This window comes from Calypte anna, chromosome 4A (assembly GCF_003957555.1).
Source record: "Calypte anna isolate BGI_N300 chromosome 4A, bCalAnn1_v1.p, whole genome shotgun sequence".
Lineage (NCBI taxonomy): Eukaryota > Metazoa > Chordata > Aves > Apodiformes > Trochilidae > Calypte > Calypte anna.
This window is the reverse complement of record NC_044248.1, coordinates 878,950-895,731: the sequence shown is the minus strand read 5'-3', so window position 1 is coordinate 895,731 and position 16,782 is coordinate 878,950. Positions and strand designations below refer to the sequence as shown.

Genomic DNA, 16,782 nt, shown 5'->3' with positions numbered 1-16,782 from the left:
TTTAGCTTGGAGGGAGCTTCCAGGCTCTAACTCTGCTGAAAGGATTTGTCCTGAGGTGAACTGCTAACACGAGAGGTTAGTGTTACAGCTTCTTTTTGGGAGGTATTTTTAGACTGACTGCAGAACACCCTATTTTCAACACTAGAGGAATTGCCAAGAAAACCATAGTTTTTTTCTGTCGCTGTGTTCATTCACCTGGACTGAAGGTTCATATGAAGGTGCAAAAAAAACCAACCTGCCTCTGGGTAAGGTTTAGCAACAAGAATTCAGAGAAGTGTGATTCTCATGCCTTCTCTACTCGAATGAGAACTGCACAGCATAAGCCTATGGAAAATGATGACTGCAATAATAATGTATTCTTTGATTTATACTTCCCCAGCAAATGCTCTGAAGATGTACCAACTGCACAAACAATTTATAGAAGCCATGAAGTAGAGGCATTGGTACGTACAATTAGAGGCAATTGCTGTCAGGAGCAGTTGTGCAATGCTGCCAGTGAAGTTTTAGTAGAGAGATTAACTGCAGATGGGCATATATCAAACTGCTCTGCTCTCAGCCTGCAAGCACAGCTCAGTGATTTCCAGCAGGATATTTACAAATTGCTAATATCCTGTTTATGAAAACCCTGTAAACAATCGAAGGCCATTGCCTAAAGGCTCTGTTGTTACTGAGATGTACGTAGAAGACAATTCCAAGATGTGCAGAGCAGTTGGCAGCTCTGGTGCTGTCACGAGGTGACCAAAGCTGCCCCCCTGCAGGAGATGTGTGCGGCGCCTTGCGTAAGGGAACGCTCCGAGAGAGAGGGGAAAGAGTCTTGCACAGGGACCTCTTTTTGTCGTTTAGTTAACCTATGCACCCTCTAAAGTGGATGATTTGGAAAGATGAGCAATGAGCTTTGCATACAGCAGCCCTTCCTGGAAATCTCTCTCCTGGTCCACAAAGGGGAAATGTTACAAGAATGAAACAGGGGAGGAAGGGTTGGGAAGCGGGGATGGAGACAAAGGTGTGGAGCTGTGTTCTGCACAGCCTCTCATGTCTGGCATGTTTCACCCAGGAGATGCCACCCCCTGTGCTAACTTAATGGTCTTTGTTTCGGTTGCTGTCAGGCTGCTGGTGTGCTTGGTTTGGGCAGGGTAGGTTAATCTGGGTGTGGAACTGGAAGGTGAATGTGTCAGGTTTGAAGGGGTGACCTTTGCTGTAGGCATGCTGCAAGTCGGTGGCCAAAATGTCTCATCCTGAGCATCTAATGTGCAGCCTTTATTCAGCCTCTTACATAAAAGTAGTTTTTGTGGATGTCAGTTTTATTGGAAGGCCCTGCAGGGGGGCTGGTGTTATTGAGGAATTTAACTGGATCTGCAGACCTAACTCCTGTTTGGCAGCTTTGGATCACTGACCCTTACCCATTGCCTTTCCTTTCATGAAGGGCAAAGACCCTGGCTGCAGGAGCACTGATGAAGAACTGCCAGCCCTACCTTAGTGCTGTTCTTCCTTCAGTAAGTGACACCAATCCCATTAAGCCCAGCCCAGGCTTTCGTCCTGTCCCACTTGATCACACACGCATGTGCTCCGAGTGACATAAAGGAAACCTCCTGCAGCTCTTAAATAACATCAAGCTCCAGGAACGAGGACAGTGGGGTGGATGTGTAGATACCATGCAGAGGTGTTATCCATGGAAGTGTCACAGTCAGCCAACCAGCCTGCTGGCATCTCTCCCCCAGGACATCCAGCTGCAGATCCTCCCTTCACCCCCTCTCCCGTGTGACCAGCAGGTGACCAGCACCCTCCCTACCCATGGGTGGAGAGGTAGGGATGAGTTTCTGGGGGAAGCTCCCTAGGCTTTTGCCATCCCTTGGCCCTCAGGCAAACCCACAGCTCCTTGCTGAGGGGACAAAGGAACATGCAGGGGCTGAACATATTTTTGTGTGCTTTTAGGTTAGGGAAGAATCTAGGCTGCACTCCTGGGGTGCTCTAAGCAGAAATCTGGGGTCTGTCTCCTTTCCCAGTGGCTGATAGCAGCCAGACCTTCATGTAGGTGGGAGGAAAAATCAGAATTGCAGGCAGATGGTTTCCCCCTGTGCTGGAGCTGTCTCTGCCCTTCTCAGCCCCACAGAGGCTTCCAGTCCTTCCCTGGGGCTCCCTCTTGGTGCCTGGGGCTGTGGCTAAGCTGGTGAATTCATTTCCTCAGTCTGTGACCTAGGAACAGTGTCTAGGGAGGTTTGGATACCTGAGGTGATGTTCAGACCACGGATGGGAGGAGAAGGTGACTAGAAATGATTTCACATCATCTCGGTCATTTCCGAACCAAGCCCCAGAGGTTTCCACATGCCATGTGACTCAGGGCTGGCTCTCCAGAGCTGCTGGGACTAAATTCACTGGAGATGAAGGAATGTGGGGTTTTATAGCATGTTGGGCCCAGAGAGAGAGAAAGCTCAGAACAGGAACATCTTGATGAGTGTTGAGGCCCTGGGGTATTCCTGATCAGCTCTTTTCCCTTCTAGCTGCATCTCATCAGCCAGGGAGCATGATGTGAACAGCCTGGCTGCACAGCTGCATGCTGTGAGCTGGGAGGAATGCCAGGACTTATTTTTTCTCGAGTTTTAGGGGAGCTTCAGTGCAGACCACAGTGTCCTAGTTGGAAGTATGGTGCTAGAGATGAATTGGGCACTGTGTTTATAGTTCCCTGGGGCAGGTTGTCTCATCGCCTCTGCATGACAACAGCCAACACAATAAAGACCTGGTCTTGACAGCTTTTCTATTTTTTTTTTTTTTTGGTCACTTCAGTAATAGTAATGATTAACAGTAATTACCAGAAGAGAATTGGGAGTGTCCCATAATGCCAGTGGATGGGGGAATTCCACTAAGTGCATCTGCTCCCATGCCTACCGCTGGTTACCAGGCCAAACAAATATACAGTGGATCTGTGCCTCTTTCCTAGGTTCTGAAACATGTGCTGGCTGAGCTGGTTTCAGGTGAATTGCTGTTTACTCCATCACCCTAATGACACACTCCTCCTGTGAGGGTGCCCAGCTCCCTCTGCGCATGGCCAGCGGGCAGGTGACAGTCACTGCTGAGTCTCAGCCAAAACATGGAGTCTGGAGGTGGCTGCAGCCCTTGGTGACACTGCCAGGCCTGGAGCACAGCTCAGTGCTGCTGCTTCCCATTCAGCAGGACAAGCACAGGAACTCTGAGCCTGGAAACAGCCTCCAAATCAACCTTCCCTCTGCTCTGCCTTTCCTTTCGTCTCCTCACCCCCTGCAGCAGTGAAAGGGGTGCTGTCTGCTTGCCAAAGTGCTGAGTCCCACCACTCATAGAATCATAGAATGGTTTAGGTTGGAAGGGCCCATGGAGATCATCTGCCTCAACCTCCCTGCCATGGGACACCTCGGGGGGGCAGCCACAGCTTCTCTGGGCAATCTGTTCCAGAGTCTCACCACCCTTGTACTAAAAAACTTCTTCCTAAGATACAGTCTAAGCCTCTTCTCCTTCAGTTCAAATTCATGTCCCCTTGTCCTATCACTGGACACTCTGATGAAAAGTCCCTCTCCAGCCTTCCTGTAGATTCCTGCATTTCACTGTCCCCAGATGGATGTGGTGCTGAGGGCAGAGCTGTTGAGCAGGTGTGTGACATGGTCAGCCACTAGGAACCTGTTTTCACTTAGTTTGTCACATTGAGCACTGCTCAGGGCTCTGAGTGCTGCCCCCACACCCACCAGAGAGGGCAGTTGTTCTTGTTTGCATGTGTTCTGTCTCAGTGCTTGACTCTCATCTTCCTGGAGAATGAGAAGCACTTTTGAAGAGAGGACTCAAAAGAGGTGCTGATGGCCAGAACAGCTCACAGGTAGGCAGGTGAGGGGTTGGTGTTCTTCCAGCTTGCAACTTATTCCCTTTGCAAGGGTAAAAGTAAGATACTTGCACAGGTTGCTTTAGCAGCAAATAGAGACAGTAGCAATGAAAAGACCCTAGAAATTATAAAAGCTACAAACCCCTTGGAGGCTAAGAAATAAGTTAGCATGGAGCACTGGGCTGTAATTAGGAAAGGGAAAACACCAGCTGAGCATTATGAAGCTCTCCCTGCCACTGAGATGTGACTCCCTGCCAGGCAGGGGTTGCCCAGGGGAGAGTAATGGAAGTGCCAGAAGAGTGAAGCTTTAAAAACTGCCCTGTAGGGAGCAATCCAGCAGGAAGTGGTGGATCTGGCCACCTTTTTCATTTTCTGAGACACACTGAGATGGATGAGAATTAGCAGTTTGAGTTTTGGGGGGTTTTTTGATTGCTAGTTAATGCTGAGCTGAGAATCAGTGAATTGGGTGGATTTTTTTTTTTTTTTAAAACAGCAAAACATCTGTGTTGTCCAGTAGCTTTAACCTCACCCTGCATTTACTGGAAGAGACATCAGCCACTTTCAGCCTTGGGGGTAGCATTTTGACCTCTCATAGTTTATAGGAAAGTCTGGTTGTTTAAGAATATTTGACCTGATTCATCCCTCACGTACATGACAGATTTGAAGCTGACCTTTATATGGAGTAAGTTTGGCTCAAGGTTTTTCCTCACTCTTTGAGCTATCCCAGGTAAATATAGTCCCTTTTTAGGGCATTTGTGTTCCATTTGAGCCCTGTGGTTTTTTTCCAGTTATGATTTTCATACTTTAATATTCTGTAGCTCAGATGAAAAGGCTGTCAAGTGAGCTGCACCTCAGTGCAGTGATCTCTTGAGAGTATTTCCTGAGAATTTTGTGTTGTGCAGTGAAACCTTACTGTGTATAAAGAAGTGTCTTACTTTTATGACGTGTATAAAATTTGTTTTCAAAAATGCTGGCCAATTTTCCCAAGAATTGATGAAAATTCTGCATTTTGTTTCTTTGCTTGTGTGCGTAACAGGGCCAAGGGCTTCCGTGCAAGACTAGGAGTGATTTTCCTCCAGTTTCAAAAATGCTTTGTAACAAAGAAATGTTGATTTTGCAAAAAGGACTTCCCAGGAGAGAAAAACAATGCAGATCCACCCACAGAGCAGCAATGTATACAGCTGGATGCAAATCCTACAGGAAGCAGCTGAAGTAAGTAGTAGCTGCTTGTCATGGATGGACTTAGTTGCTTTAAAACACTCCATCAAGTGGAAATACACGAGTGTATTCTGCAGCAAACCACCATGGGGAGAAGTATTTTAAGCACAGGAAAATGTACATTTAACCTGTATTTTTTCCTCTCTAGGTTGGAGAGGGTATTTTGTGCATAAAATAATCTTCTATGTCACCAGTTGTACAATTAGACAAAGCTCAGTCCATACCCTTCAGATTCATGCTATGAATCCTCTGCTCTGTCCAAAGAGAGGTGAATGCCTGTTCCATCGAAAGAGGATTAAGCACATGATAGACCTGAGCTGAGCCTGTGTAGTTTGTAAAGAGCTTTTTATTTGAAGATGGATAACGAGCCATTGCAAGGTTGTAAAAGCAAGGAAGTCTTTTCCCTGATTTCTTAAGGTATTTGCTTGTGTACTTGTTACACTTTGTGAAGAAGAAAATCCTGAAACGTCAAAGCATTCTGGGGGCTGAGTGGCACCAATCCATCAGTGCCGTGCCTGGGTGTGCCACTTCAGCCCAGCTGCAATCCAGGGCAGTGCTGGGAGCTGCGGAGCACCCGTGATGCGGGTTGCCCAACCCGCGCTGCCTCCCGGCACTCTCCCTCCCAGCTCGGTGCCTCTGGGATGCGATCCGGCTGCAGGAAGGGGCCCTGCAGTGCCAGCTGCCTCCCCAGCTCTGTCTGTGTGTGTGTGTGTGTGTTAGCAACCCTGCTCCGAGAGGCTCCTCCACGGGGGAGCAGAGGTGATGGTGAGGATGGAGAGGATGGATGGTGAAAGCAGCAAGGCAGGGGTGCCGGGTGGGGAATCCTGCACCACGGGACCCAGAGCGTTACAGGAAGATGAAACCAAGTTGTGCGTATGAGGCTTGTTTTCCAGATGCTGAAATCTGACATAGGAAATTCCAATGAATGTCTCCAATTGTGTCAGTGTTACTTAGTATCTGGATACTGGGACAAGACTATAATTAAATGCTCTTTTTCAGAGGATAAATCATGCAGGAATTTAAGGGTGAAATTAATTATAAAGTGGAAGTTCTATGGTGATGCTGCTTTTTAAAGGCATCTGTATGCCCACACACAGAAATGCTTCACTAATCATTGCAATTCCTTCCTTTAGTCATTATGATCCCTGAAAGAGCAGGCTATAAAATCAGCCTATATTATAGAAGCAACAAAACCAGTTATGTGGCATCAAAAAAATCTACCATCTGCTCATCTTAAAGCAATAGGCTGCTCGTGTGGGGGGCAGGCCGTGGCCCTAATGCTAGAGGGGGGAAGAGGAGGATTTAGATTCCAGCCGTATCATGTCCAACTTACTTGTGGAGGACAAACTTCCAAACACTGCTTCCACTCTTGTACCATTTGGATAGTTAATAGCATAGTGCTGACATACAATTCTATAGCTAAGATGTTGCTTTCTTTCATTTCAGCATCTCCACACTTCTGCAGACCTGAGAAAATGCTTCCAAAGTAAGGACGACTGTGATCTGTAAGTACCAGATGTATTCCAGCTCCCTGAATTGATGGGTTTATTTCTTTTAATTGCAATCTGAACATGGGGGTGTAGTATATCATACTCTGCAGTATCTCCTATGATTAACCTTCTTGTATCAATAACCACTTTAAAACGGAAAACCTGCAGACACTTGAGTCATCAGCTGTTAAACTGCACCTCACTACCAATACTTGAATTCCTTAACCTGTGAGATAGGCTTATCAGTTCTGCCATAAACTGGGTATCACCTTGCCCTTTTTTGATTGTGGAAAGTGGTATGGCAGAAGAGGAAGTTCTTTGCTTTAAAAGGAAGAGAAATAACCATTGCTGAGCAGCTTGTTTAGATAAAACACTTTATATATCAGGCAAATGTGTCCCATACATTGGGGGTGGAGTATCCCTCAGCTCTGGGGATGGGATGGAAGCAGGAAACTTGGCCTTGCCTAACATACTGACAGTGTGGGGGCTTCAGCAAGGTGCCTGGAAGGAATTTTTGTACAAAATACTTGTAACCAGGTGTCTGCTGTCTCAGGATCTGAAAGATCTGTGTCCACCCGGAGCTGCTCTTGCTGCCAGACTGTGAGGTGGCCAAGGGCTGAAGGAGGTCAGGGGCTGGAGGGACGTGTGGCATAAGCACCTGCTGATTCTGAGCCTGTTGTGGTGGGTCGAGGTTCTGGATGAGGTGCTGGTATGGGCTGCAACTTCATAAAGCTTTTCTGCCCCTAGGGCCGAGGCTCCCTGGCCTCAGCACCTGTGTGCCCAGCAATGCCAGGAGATGGGAGGGTGGGGAAGGCACCCTCCTGGGGTGTTTTCTTGGTTTCCGTGCAGGCAGTGCCACGGTCTGGTGGTCCCTGAGGGGCGGGCAGGACCCACCGGCCAGCGCTCGGCTCTCGCACCGATGAGCTGCGGTGTGGGTGCGGGGAGCAGTCTGCTCGGAGGGGTCGGGTCACGGTACCACCCCACGCATCGTTTGCAGCCACGAAGCAGGGAACAGTGCCTAGGGGGCGGGTAGCCGGATAGGGGGCCGATGCGGTCCCTCCTGCCCGCCCCCGGGTTGCGGGGGCCGGGGGCCCGGGGAGGGCGGCCGCCGGGACAGGGACAGCCCCGGCCGGGGGCGGCGGGGCAGGAAGCGAGGAAGCCAGGGCCGAGCACCTGCCTCGAGCCGGGGTTTCAACACCGGCCAGACCCGCCCCGCCTCTCCCGCCGGCACATAAAGGTGCGGGGCGGCCCGGCCGGTACCACAGCACATTGTCCCTCTGCGGATCGCTCATCACCCTCATCCTTCTCATCTTTATCCTCCTCCTCCTCATCCTCATCCTCCTCATCCTCTGCTCCCCAGGGACGCCAGGGCGATGGATACCGTCTGTCTGCGGGTCCGCAGCCTCCTGCTCTGCCTGGGTGAGTGCTCTGCCCGTGCGGGGCGGGAGGGGAGCGGGCGCAGAGCCCCCGGGCTGGGGCACGGTCGAGCTGCTGGGAAATCTCCCGCAAAACGTAGGGCTCAGGTTGCCTGGCGCTGAAGCCAGGAGGAGTTTCTTCTCCCAGGTGAGGACAGGGATGGGTGGACCCGGGTGTCTGTGTTTCGGGGGAGCGGGGCACTCGGCTCCGGCTCGGTGGGCGCTTCTACGGGGCGCATTCCTTGCGCGATGCCCGGGTGTCCCCAGGGGCTGAGGGAAGGGAGTGTTGATGGACTTTCTCCCAGCTCTGCTGGCAGCACAGTCTGCTCAGGGCCGTGCAGTCTGTTCTCTTTCTTAGCTGAGGTCCTGTCCTGCTGCGGGAGGACCGAGACTGAACCCAGCAGGTGGGTCCCCAGGGCCGCAGAGACTTCCTTGTGGTATCAAAGCAGGCTGTGCCAGCCTTGGCTTGACACTTCTCCACCTCTTCGCTGGGAGCTGTTACTCTATTGCATGGCATCAGCTACCTGAAAGTCCACAGTGGACACGTGTGTCCTTGGAGCATCCAGAGTCCTGGAGCCTGGGTGTGAGCTGCTCCCTGCCACACGCTGGGGCTGGCAGAGGTGACTCCAGCTTTGTGGACAGCACACCTCAGAGGCAGGACCCAGACCTGCCACACTCATACGCTGCCTTAATGACAAAGCATATTCTCACACTCGTGGTCTTGGGCTCAGGGTTGCAGTGGATGGGGCAGCTCAGCTCCCAGGACTTCTCCTTTGGGGTAGATGTTTCCTCATCTGCTAAGCCTTCTGCACCGTGAGTTTCCGTCCTTCATCTTGGCCAGGTATTTCCACAGTAGCTTATGCACAGCATCTTACTTGCCAGGACAGTGAGCTAAACATCTTGTAGTCTGTGACTCAGCCATGCTTTGCACAAAACTGGCACTGGAAGGAACTGGTGTGTCCTCACAGATTTGTATACAGATTTATGTATTTCCGGGGCAGGCACAAAACCTAATAGGAAGGGACAGATTAGTCATAGCTAGATGGCATCATAACGAGTGGTACGGGCACTTTACTGCCTTGCCCTGCCAGGGCACCAGCCTAAACAGAACTCCCTGCCACTGGCAGAAGCTGGGAAGACAATGTGCAGCTTTATGAAGTTTCTTGACACTTGGGCTCCTTGCAGCTACTTAATGTCCCTCAGTGGGGAAGGCAGGCCTCAGATCTCCAGACACTTTCAGGAGATGCTAATCTTAAGTTTTCCTGCATGACATTTGTCTGACCATCACCAAGTGGGCTGAACATAAAAGTTGCTGAGTCTGGAGATGTGGAAAATGGCAGTAGCTGATGTGTCTGGCTGGAAGCAATAATAGATTTCTGTTTCTTCTGTGGTGTAAGGACCTTTGCCCCCATATGTGTAGTGGAAAGCAGAGTGGCCCAGGCACAGGGGCGGAACAAGATCACTGGCTGGAGGTCTCCATAGGTGTGGCAGCAGTGCCAAGGTGACTGGGTGCACACAATATGTCATTATTTGCATTATCTCTGCTTCAGGGTAAGTCCTGGCACAACGTTGGAGATGGCTGTGTGGGCCTGTAGCAATTCTGGAACAAGAGTCTTCCCACTCAGAGCAGTCTCAGAGCTGCTCTGGCCTGGTCCTGGGAATCCACGACTTAGGGTCAGCAGTTCTGAAGTCATGGGTACAGAACCTGAGAAGGGGAAACCTGGACACTGCTTCCCAGAAACACATACAGTCACTTCTGTCCAGTTGTCCTAAGGGTCATTGATTTGAGCCTTTCTCTCCCAGTGCTGTCATACCTGGTGCCTCCATTTAGACAACTGCCAAAAGTACACAGGGCACAGGCATGAGGGGTAGAAAGGGCTGACAGCATCTCCTTTCACGTGGCTGAGAAGAGCAACCTGTACATCTTGTATGTCTCATCTCAGGAAGAGGAGTGCTGGACACCTGTCTTGATGCCTGGTGTGGTCAGGCAACCAGGTACCAGGGACTTCCTGCTCAAAATCTGAAGAAGCAGCCAGATGATGTATTCCAAGTGCAAGGATGGGAAAGTGGGCTGGGTCTGAGGTGGTTGAAATTATCCTCAAATGACTGCTTCACCTTTCCTAGGAAAAAATGCTCAAGCTGCAAAGCCAATAGGACAGAGTGAGCACCAAGGCATGGTCTGGGTGTCCAAAATCAGGTGACAGGGATCCACCTTGATCTAGAGGTAGAATGCAACCTACATGGAAAGTGTGGGCCCTGTGGCAGAGGCACCAGAGGTGCCAAATGTGATATATCATGGAGTCTTCTTCAGGTGAACCAGCACAAGGATTGTGATCTCAGTGACCAGCAAAGCTAACTGGGATGATGATGAGACCCCTTGAAAACAGGGGTTCTTGCAAAGAGCCTCCTGAGCACCCTTCCTCCCGAGCAGTCATCCAGTAACTGGAAGCTGCTGCTGGCTGTTGGTGATTAGCCCTGGCATCTCAGCTTTGATGAAGGCTGCAGGAAGTGGAGGCAGCCAGCCTCTGTCTCTCCTTTTCCTTCCTTCCTTCACAGAAGGATGAGCAGACAGCAGCACTGTTACTGTTCCAGGAACAGCCACTGCTGCCTGTGGGAGGCTGACAGGAACACCTGCCCTGCCAGGTGGGACTGTCCATGCATGCTGGTGGTGGAACAATAAGCCTGGCACTCACATTCCTGCAAATAATGAATATCCACCATCTCATTACTGTTATCTTGTACCCTCTAGAGTGTTTGTTTAGTGAACAGCAAAGGAATAAAAATGTAACTACCTCTCCCAGGTCCATACATCATCTGCTAATCACTCTGGGAAAGGCTCTGCTTCACCTCTGTGGTGTGTGGATCCCTTATCCTCCTGCAGGATCCCCCCCCACACACATTGATGTCAGTGGAGAATTATGTGTATGGGGGAAAGGGCAAAATATAACAGTGTGGAGCAGGAAGAACTTTACCTGAATATAGAAAATGCTGCTGGGTTTCAGCAAATATCCACACCTGCACTCCAGCCTTTCTCTCCTGGTGTCTGCAGTCAGGTGGAGCAGCTGGAACAGGGCAAGCCTTGGTTTGGTGTTGTAGCATGAAGTTATTTTTAATTGTCCCTCACAGGTGTCTTGAGTTCTGGCCTGTCCTCCAGCTGGAAAGCTGCACCTCCTTCTGGAGCAAAGAGAAGAGCTGACCCATCTCTTTGATGCACCTAGGTTTGAGTTTCTCAGATGCAAAAGCTGGGTTCTGCTAACTCTCAAACAGGGAACTTTAGGTAAAAAAGCAGCTGCTCAGATTATTCTCAGCTTAAGGAAGTATGCAAGCTGAAACAGAACTATGTAGAGATTGTCAGCTGGCTTAATCCATCTGCTTAACTGAGCAGATAGAAGTGGTGATCTCGGGTACCTCTGGCATACTTTGCCTTCACCTGTGTTCCCTGCTCTCACCTGGCCCCAGCCCAAACCTGCCATAGCACGTCATGCAGAGGTGATAGCAGCAGGGCAAGGGGAACCAGAGGCAGCCTCAGGTCACTGCCTCTGGCAGTCTCAGGAGTTCAGCATCTCTTTTACCCATGGCAGCCTGTCTGCCTAGTGAGACAGAGCTGTCCTGTGCCAGGGGAGCCCATGGAGCACACCTGAAGTGTCCCTCTGCTTCCTGGGAAGGACTGACTAGGTAAATCTTCTTTTCCCAGCATCATCTGGGACAGCAGGTCCTTGGCCGAAGCTCAGAGCCTGCAGTTCTAGCAGTAACTGAGCTGCCACCATTTCCTAGCTGATGGCCTCATCCTTCAAACACTTTCAGCTTTTCTTTCTCAAAGTGGCCTTACAGAGTGTCAAACTGCTTCTCCTGATGTACTCTACAGTGAGCAAGTGCAGAGCTGTTTAAAAACAAGAAAAAAAATCCCACCCTGAAAGTAAACTCGCTGGTCCTGCCCCACTGGAGTGAAAGGCAGGTCCTGATGAGTCACCCTGCCAGGCACGGATGTCACCAGCTTCCTCTCCTCTGCAATCCAAGGTGACAGCACCATTGGTCAAGTGACTCTCACTTTGGTGGACATAGACTTTGTCCTTTCTTCTGAAGCCTGGTGGGTTTATTAGCTTTGCCAGGAATGTAGTAGAGAGGGAGGTAAGGAGAAGGAATAGTGTTGTTAAGGAAGCAGAAACAAAAAAAGCCTGTCCCTCTAAGATAGTTTTTTCTGCTGTTCTTGTATATTGATGGAGTCAAGAATTAAAAAAAAAAAGCTTGTTAATCCCCCAGAACTAGATGTGCTGCAGGAAATCCATAAATCACTACTAGAATTAACTCTGAGATGTAATGAAACTTTCTAATAACTGGAGTTGAATTAGAGTGATCAAGAAATTATGAAGGCACACTCCCTCCATTAGCCATGCATGACCTGACAAGTTAATAGAGCCAAACAGCCCAAAGACACAAATTACAGACTTCTGTGGAATGGGGCTGATGAGTAAGCAGTTCATGGGCAGGTTAGTTTGTGACCACAGCAGGAGCATTAGCCAAGTGGATTCCATGGCTAGCTGCTCCTCATGGGCTGGCCATGAAGCTACAGGTACTTGTGCTGGCCTTCAGATCCTGTTGGAACTGTTCATTTAGCTAGGGCAGTGCCTGACAGTGTGCCTGTACAGCACTGTACAGCCCAAAGGATGCCAAAATGCTTCAGAAGCTGAACCTCAGAGAGAGGGGCAGGAGGCCCTTTGCTCCCCAAGACAGCACAGCCATTTCCCCAGTACCCAGAGTCCTCCATTCGTTGGGCAGTAACCCCTCCAACCCAGTGACCAGATGAAGAGGATTTGGGATCTTGTGTTAGCTGTCTTTGCAAGCTTTTAGCTGAGGAACTTGGAGCCAAGAGTGGGCATTAGTGCAGGGGCTGGCCAGGATTTCAGGCAGGATACAGCAAGTGGAGGGCTCAGCCTGAAGAGCAGCCTTGGGGCTGAGCTGTACGTGGTCTCTGGGGGCAGTGGTGGGGCACTGAGCCCGGCTCAGCACTCACCTGGTGTGCTGGGTCACCTACCAGCTCCACTCACTTGCTGAGTCCTCAGAAACTCTCTCCCCATGGGCTGCTGTGGCTGAAGGACAGTTTGGGTTTGATGCTGAAAGAACTTCTCTTGTGTTGAGTGATGGATTGTCAGCTCTGACTGTGGAACCCTGGCTGTGTCCCTTGGGCAGGTGTGTGCCAGGCTGCTCAGAAACCCAACAAAGTCAGAGCTGCCCTAATTCCCTTCTCTCCTGTGTAACCTTTCTGAGCCTGTTCCTGCCCAGTTTCCCCCAGACTGTGCCCGAAAGGTGGACACAGGCACCGAGTTTCTGTTTGGTATCTCTTCTGCATTAAAAGCTTGCATTTCAGAGATGTTTCTTTGGGCCACCTTAATGTAATCTCTCAGGCCTGTGGGTTTCCTCAACTTACAACACAAGAGTTTTCCTACTAAGACAAAAGCTTCTGTGTTTCTTGTATTAATAAGAGTACCTCAACTGAATTACTTAACTCTACTTGAAAAGCATCAAGTTTTGACTCTTATTTTGTTATTCTCTCATAGGTTACCTATTGCAAGCAGTGCTGAGCACAACAGTGATCCCATTATGTGGGCCTGGTGAAATGGAGAACTGCACAACAGCACTGAGTGAGTTACTGCACAGCTCTCTGTAAATAACAAGTTTTGGCTTCCCATCTTCCCTTGGGCTGGCAGCCACACTGGGGTGGGTGCCCTCAGAAATCAGTTTTCTGTTGAGCAACCTTGCCAACATCCCACAGAGTGTTTGGTGGTGTTGAACATGGACCATTTTTTAGCCTGCATTTTCTTTTATATGGCCTCTTCAACAGAAGAAGTCTATCTGAGGTGAGAACTCTGCTGTAAAATCAGAAACAGCTTACGTGGACCTCCCAAAGGAAAACTCAATGTAACTCTGGCCTGCGGAAATGCTCTCTCTGTTCAGAATGCTCATCTGCTTTACTGCCTGCTGCCTTGGAGGTCTCTTGGTAGCAAGGCTGTTAGTCATACCTGTAAAGCTTGTATGGTGTTTAGGAAATACAAAGGGAAAATCAGGCTGATGAGGTGCTAACAAAATCTCACTTGCAGTCCAGACAGAGAACAGTCCCCGTGTGGCTCAAGTTGGGATAACCAGATGCAAGCCTGAAATGAAGGATTACTGCTTCCACGGGCAGTGTGTGTACATCGTGGACTTGGATGAGCACTACTGCAGGTATGGAGTGGACACAGTGTGTCCTGCAGACCTCCCCGAGGTGCCTTTCAGGTGAACCATACATAGGCCTAGAGCTCACTGCTGCTGACTGCTAACACCGCTCCAGCCAAGCATTTAATGCCTACAAGAACTTTCAGAGAGCAGTGTATCTGTAGTACCCCTAAGCTGCACATCAGCAGGTGTTAAGCACGTGTGCTGGCTCCAGTGAAGCCTGGGTGAGAGTTTTGGACACCTGAAATTTACCACTGACCCAACTCAAACTGGGGACACTCCCTCTGATGGGCTTCTTACCTTGCATTATGTTACAGCACGGTGAGATCTGGACCTCAGGCAAAGCAGCAAGGCCTCTCCTTTGATCCAGCCTACAAAATCAAGGCCCTCTAGGCATTTTTAAGGGTATTTCTCATTTGCTTGAAGAATTTGGAGTAATTTCTGGGGCCATTCCATCAGTTCCAAGTGGCTGTCCTGGGGCAAGCAGCAGGCAGCAGTGCTGTGCACTGGTAAGGTGCATCCCCAGGGTGGTGTCTCTGATTCTGCCTCTTACCCCCAGGTGTGACGTGGGCTTCTCCGGGGTCCGGTGTGTGCACTCAGAGCTGGTCAGGCAGCCCCTCAGTAAGGAGTATGTGGCACTGACAGTCATTGTAGTTCTGCTCTGCCTTGCTGCCATCTCCATTGCAGTCTACTACATCTGCAGAAGGTAAGAAGGATTTTCTCTGTGGCTCAGGAAGGCGAGTCAGCTGTATGTGTAATGAGATGTCCCCCACAAGCCTCCAGATAGATGGGATACCAGCACTCACTTGGCTGCAGGGAGATAGATGGATCTGCAGACCTGCAGGCCTGCACTTAGTAAGTGTTCAAACAAAAAAGAGGTGTACTGACTTCAGAGCATAACTCAAGTTGCAGGTGAGGCAATCCTCCTGTGCCTTTTAACCCTGATGGAGGGATGTGTAGGTTCACTCACCTCTGTCACAGAGGGTTTGCTGAGATACAGGAGAGGGCTGCCAGGGAACAGGAAAATTGTTCCTTTTCTTGGTAATGCTGTTTCCTCAGCCATGGGGGACATGGGTTAATACTGAGTGATTTGTTTACCTGCTGTATTCATGTGGTCAGTGTGATACCACATGCATTGCCTTACCAGCTGTACTGTGGGGGACAGCAGTCTCTCCAGCAGCAGACCCACAAGCAGCAGGGATGGCTCTCCAGGTTAATAACTAATGGTAAGCAGCTGACAGAGAGCTGAGAAGGTGGAACAGCCCCCGAGGGAGAGCTCAGCTTCACAGGTCTGACAGCTAGATGGTAGCCACTGGAATTCCTCTTCCCCACCTGGAGACTCAATGGCTCATCACCTCCCAACAGAAGATGGCCTAGCTGGGCAGGGTACTCTGCCCTATTGCAGGAAGGACCCAGCAGGATTTCTCCAAGACAAACCTAGTGCCAGCAGCAAGTCTTTAATGCAGATGTGAAACCTTCATGAGGAGCTGAGAAAGGAGACTGCGTGCAAGTTATCTCAGAGCTGGCAATGAGGGCAGACAGAGTCTAGCTGCTAGAGACCTCAAACTAACCTCAGGTCATACAGTGTGTGTTGGTTTTTTTTACTTCCTTCCATCCCCCTGCTCCCCAAAAAGCCATCTGGAGCCACTGGCTCTCCAGAGCTGACACTTCTGTCCTTGCAGGTACCGAAACAAGAAGAGACGAACGAACGCCAGCGAATACAAGGAGGTTGGTGCCCTGTAGAAGAGACCAAGGCTTCCTACAGTGTTCTGGTCATCTGGTGGAGTCAGTGGCCTCCCATCTATTTAAATGTTATTTTTATTAATGATATTTACAATATTTATATCCTTTTAAAAATTTCAATTGTTTTGTGATCCAATCAGTATAGGTCAAGCATTTTATTTTCAGTGTTTTATTTTTTTATTAAATAATATTTCCTAATGAGAGCCCCACCTGAGTGGTTCTGTGGGATAGAGATATATTTTTATAAAAGTTCATCTTCTTACTCTGAAGAGTAATTTTATATTTATTCTTGTGAATATGCTCAAAACAATTCCACTCCTTAAAATAAAAGTCCTACACAATGTCACAATGTCTCTGTGGTTTGATTGAAAGGGAACCTTGGTGTGGCTTGGCTGAGCTGGTCGGTACCAGCACTTCAGAACTGAGAACTGGTACCAGCACTTCCCCCTAGTGCTTCTGCCACAGTATCTATCATACAGCTGGGAGCAGGAGAAAGGCCAGTTTTTGAGTTTGGGCTTTAAATTGGTATCTTGTTGGTCTGAAAGAGTGATAGAATAGCCTGGTGAGTTTAGTCATGCCCCAAATGTGGCTCCTGTGAGCAAGAAGGATTCTTACAACATCTGAATCATCCCATCACTTCTCACGTTTTCAGAAGATGTAAGGAAAAGCACAACCTTTGCCTCATTCCTGGTCTTTTCCAGAGGGCTGTGTGAGCTGCTCCAGCCTGTGTTCCTTGGTGTTTGTGACTCTGAGACCTTTGCTCTCTTGGCATTGTGCAACAGGATCTTTCTAAGGAAGAGTGGTGGGGCCTGAGACATTACCAAGTGATGAGTTTCTCAAGCTCTCAGCCAGAGACTGTTGTGGA

General features: G+C 49.5%; 1 protein-coding gene across 1 annotated transcript; it reads left to right on the top strand.

The window, feature by feature from the left end:
• The first annotated feature begins 7,773 nt into the window (after nt 1-7,773).
• On the top strand, nt 7,774-15,970 carry EREG (epiregulin). Its single transcript, XM_008497411.2, has 5 exons — nt 7,774-7,968; nt 13,520-13,603; nt 14,060-14,183; nt 14,734-14,880; nt 15,857-15,970. Exons 1-5 carry the CDS (start codon nt 7,923-7,925, stop codon nt 15,915-15,917), a joined length of 462 nt encoding a protein of 153 aa, XP_008495633.1. The 5' UTR covers nt 7,774-7,922; the 3' UTR covers nt 15,918-15,970.
• The last annotated feature ends 812 nt before the right edge of the window (nt 15,971-16,782 follow it).

Bases quoted from the DNA above. Each gene is read 5' to 3' on its own strand.
- EREG (XM_008497411.2), top strand. From the start codon at position 7,923: ATGGATACCGTCTGTCTGCGGGTCCGCAGCCTCCTGCTCTGCCTGG. The intron at 13,604-14,059 runs GTGAGTTACTGC...TCTCACTTGCAG, and splicing joins GAACTGCACAACAGCACTGA to TCCAGACAGAGAACAGTCCC. The intron at 14,881-15,856 runs GTAAGAAGGATT...CTGTCCTTGCAG, and splicing joins GTCTACTACATCTGCAGAAG to GTACCGAAACAAGAAGAGAC.